This window comes from Prosopis cineraria, unplaced genomic scaffold (genome assembly GCF_029017545.1).
Source record: "Prosopis cineraria cultivar Desert tree isolate PC_DT_omini unplaced genomic scaffold, ASM2901754v1 PC287, whole genome shotgun sequence".
NCBI lineage: Eukaryota > Viridiplantae > Streptophyta > Magnoliopsida > Fabales > Fabaceae > Prosopis > Prosopis cineraria.
Genome location: NW_026555614.1, coordinates 2,153 through 20,982, shown reverse-complemented (window position 1 = coordinate 20,982; position 18,830 = coordinate 2,153). Strand labels below are relative to the sequence as shown.

At 34.0% G+C, this 18,830-nt stretch overlaps 2 protein-coding genes across 6 annotated transcripts; both read left to right on the top strand.

Moving 5' to 3' along the window:
* Positions 1 to 187: 187 nt before the first annotated feature.
* On the top strand, positions 188 to 5,235 carry LOC129296231 (ALBINO3-like protein 1, chloroplastic). Its single transcript, XM_054934825.1, has 11 exons — positions 188 to 731; positions 1,253 to 1,363; positions 1,637 to 1,711; positions 2,012 to 2,072; positions 2,342 to 2,415; positions 2,530 to 2,634; positions 2,866 to 2,973; positions 3,122 to 3,225; positions 3,333 to 3,542; positions 3,632 to 3,968; positions 4,855 to 5,235. The coding sequence occupies exons 1-11, from the start codon at positions 378 to 380 to the stop codon at positions 4,930 to 4,932; spliced, it is 1,617 nt and encodes a 538-aa protein (XP_054790800.1). The 5' UTR covers positions 188 to 377; the 3' UTR covers positions 4,933 to 5,235.
* A 5,278-nt stretch (positions 5,236 to 10,513) lies between these two features.
* LOC129296230 (ultraviolet-B receptor UVR8-like) lies at positions 10,514 to 14,689 on the top strand. Of its 5 annotated transcripts, none has more exons than XM_054934823.1 (7): positions 10,514 to 10,771; positions 11,581 to 11,619; positions 11,730 to 11,976; positions 12,118 to 12,467; positions 12,558 to 12,959; positions 13,122 to 13,509; positions 14,140 to 14,689. In XM_054934823.1, exons 3-7 carry the CDS (start codon positions 11,791 to 11,793, stop codon positions 14,380 to 14,382), a joined length of 1,569 nt encoding a protein of 522 aa, XP_054790798.1. In that variant the 5' UTR covers positions 10,514 to 10,771; positions 11,581 to 11,619; positions 11,730 to 11,790; the 3' UTR covers positions 14,383 to 14,689. The 5 variants fall into 5 exon arrangements, with proteins under 5 accessions (XP_054790798.1, XP_054790794.1, XP_054790799.1 ...); XM_054934819.1 differs by having other exon boundaries at positions 11,730 to 12,011; XM_054934824.1 differs by having other exon boundaries at positions 11,564 to 11,619.
* The last annotated feature ends 4,141 nt before the right edge of the window (positions 14,690 to 18,830 follow it).

Sequence of the window (18,830 nt, the reverse complement as noted above, 5' to 3'; positions counted from 1 at the left end):
GCGGCATGAATCCTATCCTAATATGAAATATAGCGCTTCTTGCACTTAATGAATTATGAGCGACTTGTTTTTTTAAAAATATTTTTTTTTCCCTTACTAAACAAAGGAGATATTTATTTATTTATTTATTTATTTTTTAATATTTGTCCTTCCCCAAAAGTCCTAAAACCCAGAAACTCAGGAAAAAAGACTCCAATATTTGCGCTCCAGAGATATCATCAGTTCATCACACAACAAAAGCACTCGAATGCAACTCTAACCATACCGCCATTGAAGACAACCCACCCAGTCTCCTTCTCTTCCTCTTCTATGCTACGTCTTGTTCACCACAAGCATCAATAGCTGTAGCTCATAGCTAGGGTTTCTTCTTCTTCCACATGGCGACTCTGCTATTCTTCGCGCCGAGCGCGACCTCTTTTCCTTTCTTTTACCGGCCGACTTCAACGCCCCGCCCTCTCCTTCATCGACCTCATCACCACACTAATCTCTTCCATTCCAGGCACTTCCTTCCCGGTTCGCTTTCCGTCACCAGGTTCGCCTTCAAGCCTGGTTTCCTTCCGGAACCTCATGGTGCTGAGGAGCTCGTCAAGGACTTGCTTGATCGAGCTGACGCTTTTCTGTACACTGTTGCCGATGCCGCTGTTTCATCTTCCGATACGGTGACTACCACCGCCAAACAGAGCAACGACTGGCTTTCTGGTATTACCGGTTACATGGAGAGCGTTCTCAAGGTATGAACTTTGAACTCCCGTGCTCTTTGACTCTGTTGAATTTGCTTTACTCGTAATTGTCAAATTTTTTGTTTTTGAAAACACCAATTGAACAATCGATGGACTATCTGAGCTTAAGCTAATAAGTTGAAAGGCAGTTCCGCGTTTGCCTTTCCGCAGTTTTCGTTCCCATGTCATTTCAAGACTTAGAATTATTATTAGGGACGGATCCAGATTTGAGTATTGCGTGGAAAACTACAAAAAGAAGAAGGGGGGTAGCATCTCGTGTTGAAGAATTTTAGCAAAACTTTTCAGCAATTCCTTGTTATGTGTAGATTATTATTAATAATTTAAAAGTAATACAAGTTGAATGCCTCCTCTTTCCTATTGGAACCCAGCTAAAATAGAAGAGTATTAGAATAAAGATAATACAACTTAATCATCTCATTGCCCTTCAATCATCTAATGAATGTATTTCTGCAATCTATCATCATATTCTGTCAAGGTCCGATACTTATGTAAGAAGTAACTTAAACTTTCAGGTACTAAAGGATGGGCTTTCTGTTTTGCACGTACCATATGCTTATGGTTTTGCTATTATACTCCTTACGATTCTCGTTAAGGCTCTTACATTTCCATTGACAAAGAAACAGGTTTGTCCTTGTTGCAATATAAATCACTCTTGCTGATTTGCAAACTTCAGTAAATAACCGATCTCATGTCTGTATTTCTGAAGGACTTATTTTTTATAATAATCCATGGCATTTGTGAATTTTTTTGCATGTTTTCGTTCTCATAAAAAATGTATGGTTCTGAGTAACACTGCTATTGACAATAGCAAGGTTCTCAAGCCTTAACAGGCTATGTAGTTTCTCATTTCATATTTATCATCAATTCATTATGTAAAGGTGAATGACATTGTACAGGTAGAATCTTCCTTAGCTATGCGGTCTTTGCAACCTCAAATAAAGGCTATTCAGCAACGTTATGCTGGTGATCAGGTAATTTATTTGGCCTCCTTAATTTACTTTTTCAAATGAAACTTCTTTCATGATTTATGACTGTACTACTGTGGTGGTGGGAAACACTCTTTAAAAACTTTAGGATGTTCCATTGAAACCTTTTAACCAAGGAAGCTTTAAATCAACCTAATTTTTGTTTTTATTATTAAAAAAAAAGTGAAGTGGCTACTACACTGTTTGATCGAATTTCAATTCTATTACTTCTTTTGGTAGCTTTTCAATACTAGTCACCAATGTGATCTTGTTTATCCATATGTCATATAACTTTTCTCCTTGCAGGAAAGGATCCAACTTGAGACTGCTCGGTTATATAAATTGGCTGGCATTAATCCTCTAGCAGGTATTCATGACATAATTTGACTACAACAAAGTTTGTAAATCAGGATGAGGCTTCCTGTGACTAATTTCAGAACCTTGCTCCTGTAACTTGTATGTTCTTCAAATTCATCTAAAAGTGAAAACATCATTGTATCCTTGATTGGATAAGAACTCTTTTAATGGCTTAGGCAGTGGTAGGCATCTAGCAACCATGTATAAAGCATTAAGCCGTTGCTCATGAAATTAAATTGGTAATTCATTTTGTAATATTTCCACCTCTCTCTGTTCCAGGATGCCTGCCTACGCTTGCAACAATACCTGTATGGATTGGGCTATATAGAGCACTTTCAAATGTGGCTGATGAGGTAGCTTGCATATAAGTTGATTTGCTACTACAAAATTTAATTTTTGACTTGTTGAGGGAGGTTATATGTTGCTACTTTCGACGACTGATTTTACACTTTCATTGAATACACAAGGGACTTCTTACAGAGGGCTTCTTCTGGATTCCTTCCCTTGCTGGCCCAACTACAATTGCTGCTCGTCAAAATGGAAGTGGTATCTCCTGGCTGTTTCCTTTTGTGGTATGTCACATCTTTCGAGGATTTTAGTGTTTGTGTATTATGGCTACCATTATATTTCATTTTTCATCTTCAAATCATTTGAGGTTGAATTGCAATTTTTTTTATTATATTAATAGAATAGAAGATAGTGTTGTTTAAATTTTTATATATTTTTTGTCTAGTGCTTCAGGTTGGATCTCAACGTGGTGTCTGTTCCATAATGGGTTTCTCTACTCTTTCTTTTTTCATCAGGATGGTCACCCACCTCTTGGATGGTCGGATACATTGGCCTACCTTGTGTTGCCTGTATTACTGGTTGTCACTCAGTACATTTCTGTCCAAATAATGCAGTCGTCACAGGTTAGTCTTGTTGTATGCATAATTCAATCTGATAGATGCAGGTTCTAAGCTTCATCCTACTCATGAAGGGAAAGAAAACGAGGTTCCTTTTTTGTGTTTGCCCATTTATGTAGCTTAGTTTCTCATTGTTTTTCATGTTGACTTTCAGCCTAATGATCCCAATATGAAGAGTTCTCAGGCCCTAACTAAGGTCCTTCCTTTAATGATTGGTTACTTTGCCCTGTCAGTTCCTTCCGGTTTAAGCCTTTACTGGTAGGCAAAAGTAGAAGGCCTTTAATTTGGCATTATTTATTTGATCATCTGCTGCCCTACCTATATATTATATTATATATTTATATATTTTGTTTTAAGTTGTGCAGGTTCACAAATAATATATTGAGCACAGCACAACAAGTATGGCTTCAAAAACTTGGAGGGGCTAAAAACCCAGTGATGCAAGTACGTGATAGTACAGTAAACGATGACTTAATGCAGATTCAGAAGTCAGTCTCTGAGCTAAATCCTCCCCCTAAAAGAGAGGCCAGTCTAGGTGAGAAGTCAACATCAGAGGGGCCAAAACCAGGTGACAGGTAAGTGATTGTGGACAGCCTCATTTTGCCATGTCTTAGTATATTTTCCACCCCTCATATCATGACACTGCTTTACTCTCCTTTTGCAGATTTAAGCAAATAAAGGAGCAAGAGGCAAAGAGAAGACGACAGAGAGAAGAAGAAAAAAGGAAAGCAGAGGAGGCAGCAGGTAAAGCAACTGAAGTGCATGAGGCAAGGGACAAAACAGTTCAGGGGGGACATGGGGATGGAGATGATTTAATTGTTGTGAAGTCTGAGGCTGTGACCGCAAATAATGATCCTTCTACTTCTGGTGTTGTTGTAAATGGCAATCCATCTAGTGAGGATTTTGGAAGACATCAAAATGCCACATCTACATTGCAGGCAGAAAATAATGGTTCTGCTAATTTCCAGTTCAATGAAAGGAATGAGAGAAGTCTAGAAAAGGTATGATTGCTATTTTCATTTAAATTTGGTGTATAAAACATATCAATATGGTGCAGATGTGTTTGTTGGTTCCTGTCACAATGTATGAGAATGAGGAAGTTTGGGGAAGTTTCAAACTCTCCCTTCTTTTCTAAGGGTTTATATTTTGATTGGAACCTTAAAAGCATGTCCAAATTCATTCTAAGCGCATTGTTGTGTCCTCTATTTTGGATGGTTTGCTCTGCAATTTTTCTCACTTATTTTATGATCATTCTTAGAGTGCAATATCTTGCTCTTGCGATGCTTTCAGGTATTGTGATGGTCGAGAATATGGAATAGATCAGCCTACCAAATGATATTATATTTGACAAAAATATCTTCTGGTTGAGAAGACGACAAGAATATTTGGAATTTGAATTCTTTTTGCACTTCTTTTTTTTTTTTATCATGTTGACAATTTTTGTCACTTTGAAGTTAATGATGTGACAAAAATTGTTAACATGATTAAAAAAAAAAAAGTGAGCGCGTACTCGAAAAAATGGGGGTAACACCTATTGAGGAAAAAATGATAGAAAATCATTTGAGATGGTTTGGGCATGTAAAAAGAAGACCGTAGGAGGCACCAATAAAAAGAGTGGAACATATAACTTTGAGCCCTATTAAGAAGAGTAGAGAAAGGTCTAAGAGGATATTTTTGAAAGTTGTTGAACGTTATCTCTTAATTAATAGTATTTCTAAAAGCTTAGTAAATGATAGAGTACAATGTTGTCTTGCAATCCATATAATCAATCCCATCTAGTGGGACAAAGGCTTGTTGTTGTTGTTGTTGTTGTTGTTGTTGTTGTTTAAGTTAACATTTTTACAGATCATGCAGTTTTTTTTATGAGCCAAATTCACTATATCACAGGAAACAGAAGCATACACACCTGCTGCCACAGACAGCAAGGCTCCTGCTGAAGACGGAGATCAATCAACAAAGGATTGAGAAACCAGAAGATATAGGAATTTCAGTGTGCCAAGAATGACTGGCCCATTTTCCAACTAGAGAAATTTTAAAACACAGCCTCCTTTTGCATTTTGTAATCCTGGTTGCCATTGTACATCAGCCTGATAGAAATGGTAGTGTCATCAGCGTGATAGAAATGGGAGTGTCATCATGATGGCTGATTTTGTAGCTTCGTAGTTGGAGTTTGTACTATATGTAATTTTTCCCCCTTCAATTCCATGAATAAAAAGAATGATAAAGGCATCCTTATTAGAAACAGATGCTTCGGATTACCTTTGCCAACTTGTCACCTAAAGTATTCTTATACGTGCCTTGGTTTTGATCTTATAGAGGAGATATTTTCGTTCAGGAATTTCCATGACTCAAGGTATGTTTTTGTGGTATGACACCGAACGTTTGCTTTTTTTAAAAAAATATAATTTTTGATCTCTATAATTTTATTGAATTTTATTTTAATTCTTTTAATTTTTTCTAGTGTTTTCAGTCCTCGTAAGGACTTCAAATATTAAAAAAACTGAAATTACAAGGATTTAAGAAACAAACATCATCTAATTTTTTTAAAACTATAAGAATTGAAATTATTGAAAAAAATTACAAGGATTAAAATTAAAATTTAATTAAATTATAAGAACTGATAATTATATTTTCTCAATTTAAAATTTGCCAGGATATTTTGGGTCATTGACTTGTATTAATTTGCATGTTTTGAACTTTTAGGGTTTAGTTCAAGATCGGCCATGCTCTAGGACAACTTTGAGGTGAAGTTATTTCTAGAGACAATTATACAAAATGAAACAATGAAGGCTTCCATAGTTTTCAATTTTCTTTTTGGCTAAGTCCATCGTTTTCAAGTTGACTGCTTGTTCCTTTTACTATATTTTGTGTTTTTTAGTCACCCTACTGTCACGTTTCGTCATTTTTCACAAGGTTAAAGAGGTCCGAAATGCTCCAGAACCCTCCAGAAGGCTCCCAGCTAACCTTAAGAGTGCTAGATAGTGCAAGAACATTCTAGAGAAGCCTACACAACTCTAGCCTCAATATTTTAATATTGTTTCTAGATTCTTCCATTAAAATATCTAGATATTTGTTAAGTGAATTCTAGAGAATCAATTGTAACCGTAGGATAGATTTAATCTCCACCGTCCATTAAGGAGGTGAGAACATTCTAGATCTAAGGAGAGGTCTATAAATACCTCACCCTCCTCATTTGTAAATCATCCTTGAGTTCTCAAAGCTATAGAACTCTCACATTCTCTCTCTACTCTCCTTTACCTTCAAGCTTTCCCTTTCCTCTTCTTAGCCAAGTATCCTCCTTTCATACGAGTTAGGCTTACTTAGCAACTTTCAGTAAAGGTTGTCTAAGTGCCGCACGGGTCGAAAGACTAGCCCCGTGACACTACGCCACAGCCCACAATAACTTGCAGGTGAATTTATTTATTGCTGGGAATTTATGGGTGTTGGGCATTGATCTCATACTCAATTTGTAGTGGTGTTGTTGGAAATTTATGGGGTCCTTTTTATATCCCATTATTATTTCAGGCAATTGTGTGCATTGAGTAGTTAGATTTGTTGCTGGTTCCTATACACTAGAAAGCTTTCTTCATGAACATTGTGGAATCAAACTGCTCTCTTCATGAGGCCCAAAGCTATTTCTTTTCACATGGATCTTCCCAGCTTCGCCATTGACACATACACGATATGAACACAGGCAACCTTTGGAAATCATATAACTCAGTGTTATATGTGGGATTTTTGCATTATTTGATCCTTAACTGATCAGGAAGCTTCTATGTTCACTTTAGGAAGATATAGTGATCATTAATGTCAATTGGCATGCTCAATAATTAAGAGAAGGGGTGTAGTTAGGCAGATGTGTTGTATTTTTCTTCCCCTTGAAAGCCTCATGCCTTAGGAGAGTGAAGAGAGAATATAAATATACAACAACAACAACAACAAGCCTTTATCCTATTAGGTGGGGTCGACTAAGGGAGAATATAAATATAAATTATATATTTAAATTTTGTTTGCCATTCTTTTTTATTTTAGGCATGAAATATGAGCTTCATGTTTAGAGGATTTAAAGTAGACGTGTTGACATGGGTTCTCCATATTGTGCCTGAGAATAAAGGAATGTGCGCACGATTATTTTATTTAGAACTAGGCTCAACTTAGTAGAGAAAATAAACTTTGTTCATTAAATTGGGAGCAAAACACAGAGCCATATCGGTCTTAATACATCATGTTTAAATATATATATATATATATATATATGAACAAAATTCTCAATAGATGTTAACAATAATTAAAACATTGTGTATACTGTAACTGCAACGTCAAGTAATCAAGATAGAGAGTTATAGAGTAAGATTCATAAAAACTCTGATGATATCATCATGTGATGAATGGAAAAACTAAGCATGAAAAAACTTGCCGGACACTTTTCTCTCCTTCACAAATGTTCCTTATATCGATTGTTGCATACTAATAATATATATGTTTATAGTCATTTAATTTTATCTGGTACCCAACATGATTTACTGCATTGTATTTTATGTTTTCTTTTTTAATTTTTTTGGTTAATGTTGATTTATTACTGTTTCCAATAGTTTTGCCTCAGAAATATATAAGAAGACGAGGAGACGTCAATTTCTAACATTGGTTTTATTTAATGGCATGATTATCACGCCGCCGTTATTTAGTCAACGTTCTATGTCAGAAGCCACTAGGGGTTAGTATTTTTGGGGTGGAAAAATCCAACATCCAACCAATGATCGTTAAACACGTGTATACCAATAAGTTTGATTTAGAGTGATTTCTTAAGAAATTATGTCTATATGATAATAATGAAAGTTCAGTTGCTGATGGCCAGGATTGAAAAGGAGTAAATTGCGTGATCCAGTTAAAATGATACTAATAACAATCGGATTTGATCAATTGTGCGAGTTACGTATGTTTGGGAAACTAGCTTGGCTTTACGTTCGGACACATGTCAGATCCTACTTAATTTCTTTCTACGAAGGCTTTGAAGAAGGCTTACATGATGAAATGATTGAGGACAAAGCACTCATTCCTTTTTGTCTGTCCATGAATTCATTAGATGCTCTTCATCTACCTCCCTCGTCTTCACTCACTTTCCATCTTGAAGACAAAGAAAACTTTTCATTCAACCAACAAAAGTTAGTTCAATTGATAAGATTTCACTCATAATTTATAAAGTTATGATTGTTAATGGGTAACGTATAATCACTTCTGTAAATATTCATTAAATTTAAAGATATATTTTGATCTTGGTGAGTCTTTGAGGCCAAACCCGTTTAAACTTTTTCTTCAAATGTTATAAAACTTTTTGTTCATACAATTTAAAACTTATAATGTGCTATAAACAGATGTTGATTTTAGTAAGAGTTGTGTCCGTTCAAATATAATGTTTTAATTTTTAAATTTAAATGTGTGAATATAGAAAATATTTTTAAAAGAATTATTTTCAAATAGCTTTAACAATAAAAGCTACTCTCAAGCGAGCTTAATAATACTTGAATTTGTTTTGTTTAGGTTGGTATATAAAGAAAAAAAAAGACTTTTAGATTGCTTGATATTGCATTGGTTTTGATCAAAACTACCTTTCGCCCTCAAGTTAAGCCAACTTAATACTCATCGCATGTCTGATGCTTCCTTGTTTACTCACACATACACTTCATTCCAAAGCCTTGATTTATAAAAACAAAACACGTGTTAACTTGACCTAAATCTCTAATTGCATAATCATTATAGCTAAAAAATGTTTTTTTGGAAGAAAAAAATAAAAAAAATACAAACCGAACATTATTTGCCATGTCCTTATCTTCTATTTTACTGCTTTCTATTAGTATTAAATATGGAAGTTATTGACCTACTTAACTGGGAAAAGTTCCACTGGATGTGTGAGATAATGAGATTGACCTCAATAAAGAATGCTACACAATTTGTATAAAATCAATCATGAAGCCATCTCTTGGTGATAGGAATTGTTGGATTGATTCGAAGACTAGCAAATGATCCAACTCACGAATTTCTTCTCACAGCACTTCCCTTCCCTTCCATTTCTGGTTGGATAATCCTATAACAGATAATATTTTGAAATAGAGAAAAATAAAATAAAATATGTACTAATGTATTTCAGGAGAAAGAAGAGTATGGAAAGAAAGAGATAATCAAAAACGATTTTTTTTTAAAAAAATATGATAATATAATTGGGTTAGATTGAAATATTGTAAGGTTAAATTAAAAATAATTCTCACAATATATATATATATATATATATATTTTACATTGGTATTTAGACGATGACACTTGGTTATCCTAGGACCAACACCCATTTCTAATTAAACACGAATTTAAAAGAAAAAAACTTCCATACTTAACTTTATATATTTAATATGCTTGTTTTTGATTAAATCAAAAATGTGTATCTATGATAAATTATTTATTCTATAATAAATTTTTATTAATACTATTAACATATTAAAGTTTACATGTCTTAATTTGATTGGATAAAATTATATTAAATATATTAGCCTTGTTCTTAAAAATGATGTGAGATTTGTTTGGATATATGTATAGAATCAATTTTTACTACAAAACTATAGTTTTGGAAAATATTATCCAAACACCCTTAATTTTTTCAAATTTCATTTGCCTTATAAAATTTCTTTTGGCAAATTTTTTTTTAAAGAAAAATTAGTTATTTGATCTCTCTAGTTTTGACTAAATTATAACTCATTTTTAAATTTTAATTTGTTATAACTCAATTTTTATAGTTTTAATTCAATTTTAATTCAGTCCTTGAATTTTACTTCTTGTAATTTAGTTTTTATAGTTTCAACCATTTAAATATTGATTCTTCTAAAGATTAAAAGTGTTTGGTAATTTAAAATATCAACAATAAATGTTAACATAATTTTAATTTTTATAATTCCATTTTTTAAGATATAAGGACCAATATTTAAATGATTAAAAATATAAGGATTAAGTTGTAAGAGTTAAAATTTAAAAATTGAGTTAAAATCGAGTCAAAAATTTAGGGGCCATGCTAATGTACTTTGGATGATCCACATTTAGGTGCCAATGTGCACATTGAACTATTCATATGATTGAGAGCTCTCATAGTCTAAAGTTATAATGAGTCAAAGTTTAACAATTGAATTATAATTAAGCTAAAATTATAAGTATCAAATAATTAATTTTTATTTTTGAATTTGAGAATCAATTATTATCAATTGAACTTTTTTTTTCCTTCCACTTGAGCTTTTATAATTGATTTTAAAAAAATTATTTAAACATTTTTAATTATCAAAATCAATTTTAAAAAATATTATCCATATATAATCATATTCTGTTAATTAATTTTTTTATATTCCATTTTTGTTCGTTGAAATCCAAATGAGTAATTTTTTCTCTAATTGAGAGGGAATGCTTGCGTGTAAATAATGCTCATCCTAAATTACACGTCATCATCGCCTCTGAGAAACGAGAGAGAGAAGCTTCCCGTGATAAAGCTAGAATTTTTCAATTCATCCACCCACATCACACAAGACAAGAAACAAAACCCTCCATCCTCTCTTCGTTTCTCTCCTCCTGATCTCCTTGAAACTCAAACACCCTCACTTTCACTTGTCTGTATACATACATGCATTAATAGATATAGACATTAATCGAACACCCACCTTGCTGCTGTTTAATGATCCAAATTTCGCTGCTTTTGGTTAAGAAAAACGTGAATTTCTGTGCAATCGTTGACGGATGCTGACTGATTTTCAGGAATCGTGGATGCCCCTGATATGTAATCACGTTTCCGAGTTTTTTATGCCTCGATCTGTTAACGATCATAATCCACTTATCGCTAACTTGTTAAGCCTGTGATTTAGATTTTTTGTTTTCTAATGCCCTTTTTCTGGTTGCGTTTTCAACAAGTATACTTGTTGATTGGATCACCGACAATTCTCTGATCTGGGAAAAGCTAAAAAAAAGTGGTTTTCTTTCGCTTTTCCCTCCAGAAATATTGATTGCAAAGCCGATTGCAATTACAATCTCTGTTTCTGGGTTTTTCAGCCATGGAGGATGATTTTGCTGGTTTGGTTCGTTTTGATTGGGATCTTTTTACTTCAACGAGTTATGATGACTTCACGTGAATGAATAGACTAGACTTAACGACTCCGATTTTGAAATTCCTTTTTGGATATAGAATATCCCATCGTTTTGGAATAGTATACTTGTTCTCAAGGTTTCCGTTTATGGTTCGCCTTGCCTCAGCGTTTTTCACCTTCCATCTTTCAAGCTTTTCCTTCCTCTGGGTTACATAAACTAAAAGTTGCCTTAAACCACGGCTCCTGATTTTCTTGTCTGGCTCCGATTTTTCAAGTGGTTTTTTGTGGGATGATATGGCTTTCTGATTCTCCGCTTCCATGGTCCAAGTGTATGCCATCTGGTGCATTAAATTTATTAGTTAATATACTAGATGGTGAAAGATTGCCTTGTAATTCAGTTCTCTTTGTTTCTTTTGTGTGTGTGTCTCTCTCTTTTTTCTTTTCCCCTCTCTTTTTAACGTTTGTGTCACATAATGAGTTTCTATTAGCATGTTTCTCTTTGTAGGTTTGAGACCTGAGATTTGCTAGTCAATTATATTTTGAGGTACACACTTTTTGCAAGTTGGAAGAATATCTAGAGTTTCAGATACTATAATTGGACTAATTGAGAAATTAATGTAGTAATAAAATTTGCACAATTTTCATAATTCCCAGAAGTTTAGACCTTTTCTTCTGCAAAGTTTTGGGCACTGCATAAGATCAGCAGTGCCCATGGATGCCACAACTAGCGGAACCCCTGCTATTCAATACCATAACATTCCTGACCAGCCAATTACTGCCATTGTTGCCTCACCTCTACCACCATTTGAACGACAACAACGCCATTGCTATGGGGACTCTAGTCCTGGAGAATTTCCCTTGTCCGCTAATCCCTCCATTGTACTTCATGTCCTTACAACATGTAATTTGGATCCTCAAGACCTTGCTAATTTAGAGGCAAGTGCTATACTTGTCTGCATTTCAATTTTGAAGTTGTTCTTGAATGGCGATACTAATATTAAAAATGCTGGTTCCATTTTGAATGCGGCTGCTGATGCTGCAGGCAACATGCTCCTTCTTTAGACAGCCTGCAAACTTTACCCCCGACTTTAGTTTGTCCCTGTCAGAGATTGCTGCATTCGACATGTGCCAAAAGAGAGCCATTTTTCGGCCAATGACAACAGAACAGAAGCAAGAATTGAAGCAAATATGTGGAGATTCTTGGAAACTGGTTCTGAGATTTCTGCTTGCAGGAGAAGCATGTAGTAGGAGGGAGAAATCACAGGCAGTAGCAGGTCCTGGTCATAGTATTGCTGTGACATCAAAAGGGGTTGTTTATTCATTCGGTTCCAACAATTCAGGACAACTTGGGCATGGTACTACTGAAGAGCAATGGCGACCTTGCCCTATCAGGCTAGTTCATTTGGCCTTATCTAACTCATTGCAGCTTAATTGGAAGGTCAATAGTTGATTAAATGTTTACAGAGCTTCATTATTTTGCAGATCGTTGCAAGGAATTCGAATTATACAAGCAGCTTGTGGGGCTGGGAGGACAATGTTAATCAGTGATTCTGGGCAGGTATATGCCTTTGGGAAAGACTCCTTTGGGGAAGCTGAGATTGGAGCTCAAGGACCAAAGATTGTTACAACTCCCTTGTTAGTTGAGTCTTTGAAGAACATATTCGTGGTTCAAGCTGTGATTGGAAACTTCTTCACAGCTGTGTTGTCAAGAGAAGGCAGGGTTTATACATTTTCTTGGGGCAGTGATGCGAGACTCGGTCATCATACTGATCTGAATGATAAGCAACCCCATCCTTTGTTAGGAGCTCTTGAACACATACCAGTTGTGCAAATAGCTGCTGGATACTGCTACCTACTTTGTCTGGCATGTCAACCTAGTGGAATGTGAGTTCCAACTGTGACTCCTTACCTTGACTGTCAATTTATACAGAATTTCTGACATCTTCATGTTCTTGCATGAGAACCTGATGAATGTAGTTTAGATCATTGTTATTACTTATAGCTGAGTTTTATTGATCTCATGATTCTCTCTTGAATACATAACAGGTCAGTGTACTCAGTTGGGTGTGGCTTAGGTGGGAAGCTTGGACATGGTTCAAGAACTGATGAGAAGTATCCTCGTTTAATCGAACAGTTCCAGAATTTAAATCTTCAACCCATGGTAGTTGCAGCTGGTGCGTGGCATGCTGCTATAGTGGGGCAGGACGGCCGTGTTTGCACGTGGGGATGGGGCCGCTATGGCTGCTTGGGTCATGGTAATGAAGATTGTGAATCAGTACCTAAGGTGGTGGAAGCGTTGAGCGATGTCAAAGCAGTTCATGTTGCTACAGGAGATTACACAACCTTTGTAGTGTCCGACAATGGTGATGTGTATTCATTTGGTTGTGGAGAATCTTCTAGTCTTGGCCATAACGCCGGAAATGATGATGGACAGGTCTGCTTTGCTTTTGCACTTTTTTGTATGTTCTTGGATGATTCTATGGAGAGCTTCACCTTTCAAGTCTCACCATTAGATGCACTTTGAGATTATCACTTTACTGTTGGGTGAAATATTAGAGTTTGGATCTCAAGGTAGATCTACTGGTGAGAAAACACAATCTTGAGGACAGAAATCTTACATATAATCTGCTTCTCTTCGTGAGACTAGTCTACGATTTTTACTTTAGCTCTGGTATCTTAGGTCTTTAACCTAGAGTGATCCAGTTGACAACTTGCAAGCACCATTTTGAAGGGCAGACCTCTTATCAAGAATATAATCGCTACTGCATACCTAAGGCTCGAACGCAAGACCTTTGGTTAAGTTGGATCAACCCTCTAGCCAATTGATCCAAGCAACCAATTGTAGACTAGTAGATGATTTCTAATAACGAAATTCAAGTTTACATTATACATTATTGCTAAGTTCTTTTTTAGACTGTATATCTTATTGTAGCTTCAAAACCAGATTGTAATATTGTTTACTTGCTATTATTGACACATTCTATTACAAGTTATGTTCCTTGTTTGCCAATAATATATTGACTTTGCTAAGTTGCTCATCTATTCAATGTTTGTACGTGTACAGGGCAACGGCCACTCAAATGTTCTAAGTCCAAAGCTTGTAACATCACTGAAACAGAAGAATGAAAGGGTGGTTCAGATCAGCCTGACCAACTCTATATACTGGAACGCCCATACCTTTGCGCTCACCGAATCAGGCAAGCTATACGCGTTTGGTGCCGGGGATAAAGGACAGCTAGGAATCGAGCTCACTGCGAACCAGACTGAGAGGGGAAAACCAGAGAGGGTTGATATTGATCTCAGTTAAATTTCTGTGGGTCATATATTATATCCACTAATTTATGGTCACAATGCATGGTTTAGCATTTAGCATTCTGTAAATTGGGAATTAAAGAAAGCATCATGAAAGGAGTATGGTAGGGAAAACAGCTAACAAGGGCCTCATGGTGCTGCACTATGATTGTTGATATGATTACTCATAGGCTCCAACTAGTTGTTGATAGTTGATACATTGTTGAAGCTTTCATTTACTGCTTTTGTTGTTTCATGCTGGTTTTATTTTTATAGATCATTTGCTTAGCAACAATTTGGTTAAAATTGGCCTTTTATTCTCATTGTGGTCTTGAAAACTAATGTTACTTGCACGGTAAGGAATCTTCATGGCCGAGGTGGTGACTCAGCTGGATTTTTAATCCAAACAAACATCCAATCAATTGGATTGGGAACTGGCCTAATATCCAGTTTTGGACGGAGGATAAAAATGAGAACCAATTTCGACGAGCTTAAATAAAATATCATTTAGTTAAAAAAAATTAAATTAGTTATTATAAAATGTACATTAAAAAAATTTAATGTTTTGTTAATTTTTATGAAAATTTGATCTTTTTTTTTTAATGCTTTACTCTTTTACACAACTAACACCTTCAAATTTTCATTTATGATTACTCAGCACACATTAATCGATACTGATAAAAAAAATATTTGTTAAAAACAATAAAATGTCTTATATTTTAAATCAATAATAACTTTAAAAAAAATGTCCTACAATATTGACACAAAGTATTTACCTAGTGTATTTTGGGGGGCAAAACATTTGTTCTAGGTTTTTTCCCCTTAAAAGTCTTATGAAAAATTGATTTTTTTTTTTTTAAGTTTACTCTTGTCCATGACTAAAACTCACAATTTTTCATTAATAATTACTCAACACACATTAATCAACACTATGATGAAAAAAAATATTTCATAAAACTATAAAATGTCTTATATTTTAAATCAACAATAGCTTGAAAAAACAAAAAATGTCCTACATTTTTTATACGAAGAAATATTTATCTAATTATTTTTGGGCAAAACATTTGTTCTAGTTTTTTTTCTCTTAAGAAATATTACAACTTGGTTGAAATTAAGGGTGTTTAAAACTGATTGAAATGAACTAACTAAAACCAACCATTGATTAAGTTTACTTCAATTTTTATGACATACAAACTGATTTGTTCAGTTTGGTTTTGGTGGTGAGATCTAAAAACCGAATCGAACTTGAACCAAGCCTGATTAACAAATAATATTTGTTTATATAATATCTATCTAATTAATTCTAACACCTAGTCACCCAACCCATTGACCCAATCCAATATTTTTTTAGTTGTGTTGACTTGTTTTCTTCCTTCATTTTAGTTGTTATGCCTCATATAATCATAGATTGATGCTTGACATGGAATGATTTTTTGGATAATTTTAAGCATATTAATGTCTCTTTTTTGTTTAAGAATAAGTTGTAATTAAATATATCAGTTTGTTTATAATAAACAATAGGTATAGTTTAAGTTGATATTATGACATTGAGAGATCAATATTATGTTTTAAATATATATGTATGGAACTATGAATATAAGTATTAATGTTAAATAGCATATATTTGGAATTTTGGATACTTAGACTTGAGATATTTGTAAGTTTGCTACTTGCTATTTGGTGATGAATTTTTTCCATGAAGATTTAAATAGTACATTTAATATAATCATGAAGATGATTAGTTGATCACCATCATTATTTTGATCTTTTGTTGCTTGCGATTATAAAATTAATTTGCAAAAAATAAATAAAGGTGTAAGATAAATAAATGAAAAAAATTAAAAAAAAAAAGAATGAACATGTATGTATAAGATATGTGATTAATCAAGGTTCAAAGACCTTCCATAAATATGTTATGATTGAAATAAAACATGAGATAAGCAAGGACCTTTTATACAATAAAAGAGAAAAACAATGCATAAATCAATTTAAAAAAAAACCAGCTATTATAACAACAGGAAAAAAAGGGGGGAAAAGTCAAATAAATTCATCAAAAACTTGATTCAGACCTTAACTAAACCGACTTCTATAGAAACCGATCAAGTTTCACCCATGACCAAACTGATTGGTTCAGTTCGGTCTGACTTTTATCCAAAATCAAACCAAATCGAACGTGAACGCCCTAGTTAAAATAACAAATGAATACTCTTCCAATCAATTTTTTTTTTCAGAAAACAATTAGAATATTCACATGGTACCTACTATTTAGAGGAGGTCAACAATTTACAATAATCTTCATGGGATTAGAATCATCAGATCATCATTGTCATCGCACCATCCACCATCTCTCTCCTTGTTGATGCCTACATGCATCTAAATTCCTCAATTGTCACAATCGATACAATATAATATTGATAACTTGTTAATAATTAAGAAATAAGTTTGTAACATCCTGAAAAATTTAACCTCTAATTAGTTGAGTAAATGAGTTTAATTAAGTAATTAGTGTGGTGTGTGGTTACATAAAGCTAATGGATGTTATGTGTTGTGATTTTAGTCCTAGGATTGAGTTTAGTGCAAAATCGGGCCACCCGAAGTCAAAAAGTGAGAAAAACAAAGGAGAATGGTTCTGTGCCACATGCCGCGGTACAAAAGCCATCAGAATGCAAGGATCTCTTCTCTATACCACATACTATGAAGTGTAGTGCATGTGCCACGATGCATGATCACATTTTTAAAGAAATAAGAATGCAAAATAGACTGAAAGAAAGAGAAAGAGAAGGAGAAAAATGAAAGGCTTGAGATTTCCTCTACTAGGGCTTGCAAAGTTGAGGAATTAGGAGCAATGCTAAGCCTCTAACCATCAAATGTAAGGTTCTTAAGCTCTTTCCCTCTCCTCCTCTTATATTTTCTTGATGTTGAAAGTTTGGGTTTATTAGAAAAAATAACTTTTGGCCTATAAAGGCTATGATCCGAAACCATTTACTAAATAGAATTAGTAGGAATTGTTTAAGTTATTTAAACTTAAAATTTATGGCATTAATGAGTTTTGGTAGTTATGAGATAATAAATGCTCCAAATTCTACCATAAATAAGGTGGTTGGAGCAATGTGAAGCCATTAATGGCTAGTTGGGAGTTCAACGAAGTTAATGTGAGTTAGAAAAAGCTAATAAATCCTATAGGTACCTTTTTGTATGAGGAGATTGAGTTATGAGAGTTAAAACTGTTGACTTAAATATGAAAATTTTTCTTGAAAATGATATTAATAATGGTTAATGTGATTAATTTTAAACTAATCAATTATAGGTACCATTCAAGTTTTGAAAAAACTTTAAAAGTATGTATTTAAGGGAAACCTTTGACCTCTTAAAGGTTTGAGGTAAGCAGGAAAAATCTCTCTTATACTTTTGTGTATTAATGATTTATTAATTTATACATTATAATGTGTGAAATTATTTGAAATGTGAGTACAACATAAAATATTTGAAAATCAAACATCATGAATTTGGAGAATTTAATGACATGAATCGTATGGAGTTCTATGAAATGTGGATGTGTAAAATAGACCTAGTAATTCAGGCCAAGCCTAATAGGCTGACTCGAACCCATCTGAAAAAAGTCAAAGCTGAGTTTGGCAATATAGGTTTTTTTTAAAGGGATATGATACTTTAAACTCGATTCGAATAAGCTCAGCCTGAATTGAGCCCAACCTTTAGAATTTTTGACTGTTTATATATGTAGAGTAGATAATTTTGGCTAAGTTTGACAAGCCAGCTCAAACTTAGCTAAAAAAATTTAGAGCTAGCCTTGATTATATGGGCTTTTTTAGAGGGTAGGATACTTCAAGCCGATCCGAATAAACCCAACCTGGATTGAGCCTGGGTCACTTGAAATACTAGCACTAGTGTAAAATGTAGAGTTCAATGAATGTTGGTAAGTGGAGTTCAACGAGATATTTTGTGGAATTCAATAATGTAATATGATATGGTGTTTAATGATTTATTATTTTGTGTTTATATGATAATCATATATGATGTAAGTATAATGATAATATTAAGTATGCTTATAAATTGAGTATTTTGCATACAAAGGAATATCTCATTTTATGCATTGCATGATCATGAGAGGTAGGAGTTTACTTAGGAAGAGAGTAATGAGTTTAAATCTACATGGTAAGGCTACTATTGGAGTTTGATGGTTTGCTAAAATTTATTTATACTTATTGTCTCATTTGTTCGAAAAGAGACTATTTCATTGTGTAATAAGGGACTTGAACTTACTCTAGTTTTTATTTTGTTCGACGAGAAAACTACTTTAAGGAGAAAGACACCTCAAGTGTGAGATTTGGAGAAAATCATGATCCACAAGCTATTTAAGCAATCTTGGCTAGTTAGCTTCTCATACCGTGACTAGTTAGGGTATTCTCATTACATAGATGATCCTAGTATGTAATATCCCATGAT

Excerpts from the sequence above, each read along its gene's own strand:
- LOC129296231 (XM_054934825.1), top strand. The coding sequence starts at position 378 with ATGGCGACTCTGCTATTCTTCGCGCCGAGCGCGACCTCTTTTCCTTTC. Across the intron at positions 732-1,252 it reads ACATGGAGAGCGTTCTCAAG|GTACTAAAGGATGGGCTTTC; the intron begins GTATGAACTTTG and ends TTAAACTTTCAG. Across the intron at positions 2,416-2,529 it reads TTTCAAATGTGGCTGATGAG|GGACTTCTTACAGAGGGCTT; the intron begins GTAGCTTGCATA and ends TGAATACACAAG.
- LOC129296230 (XM_054934819.1), top strand. The coding sequence starts at position 11,787 with ATGGATGCCACAACTAGCGGAACCCCTGCTATTCAATACCATAACATT. Across the intron at positions 12,960-13,121 it reads GCATGTCAACCTAGTGGAAT|GTCAGTGTACTCAGTTGGGT; the intron begins GTGAGTTCCAAC and ends AATACATAACAG. Across the intron at positions 13,510-14,139 it reads CCGGAAATGATGATGGACAG|GGCAACGGCCACTCAAATGT; the intron begins GTCTGCTTTGCT and ends GTACGTGTACAG.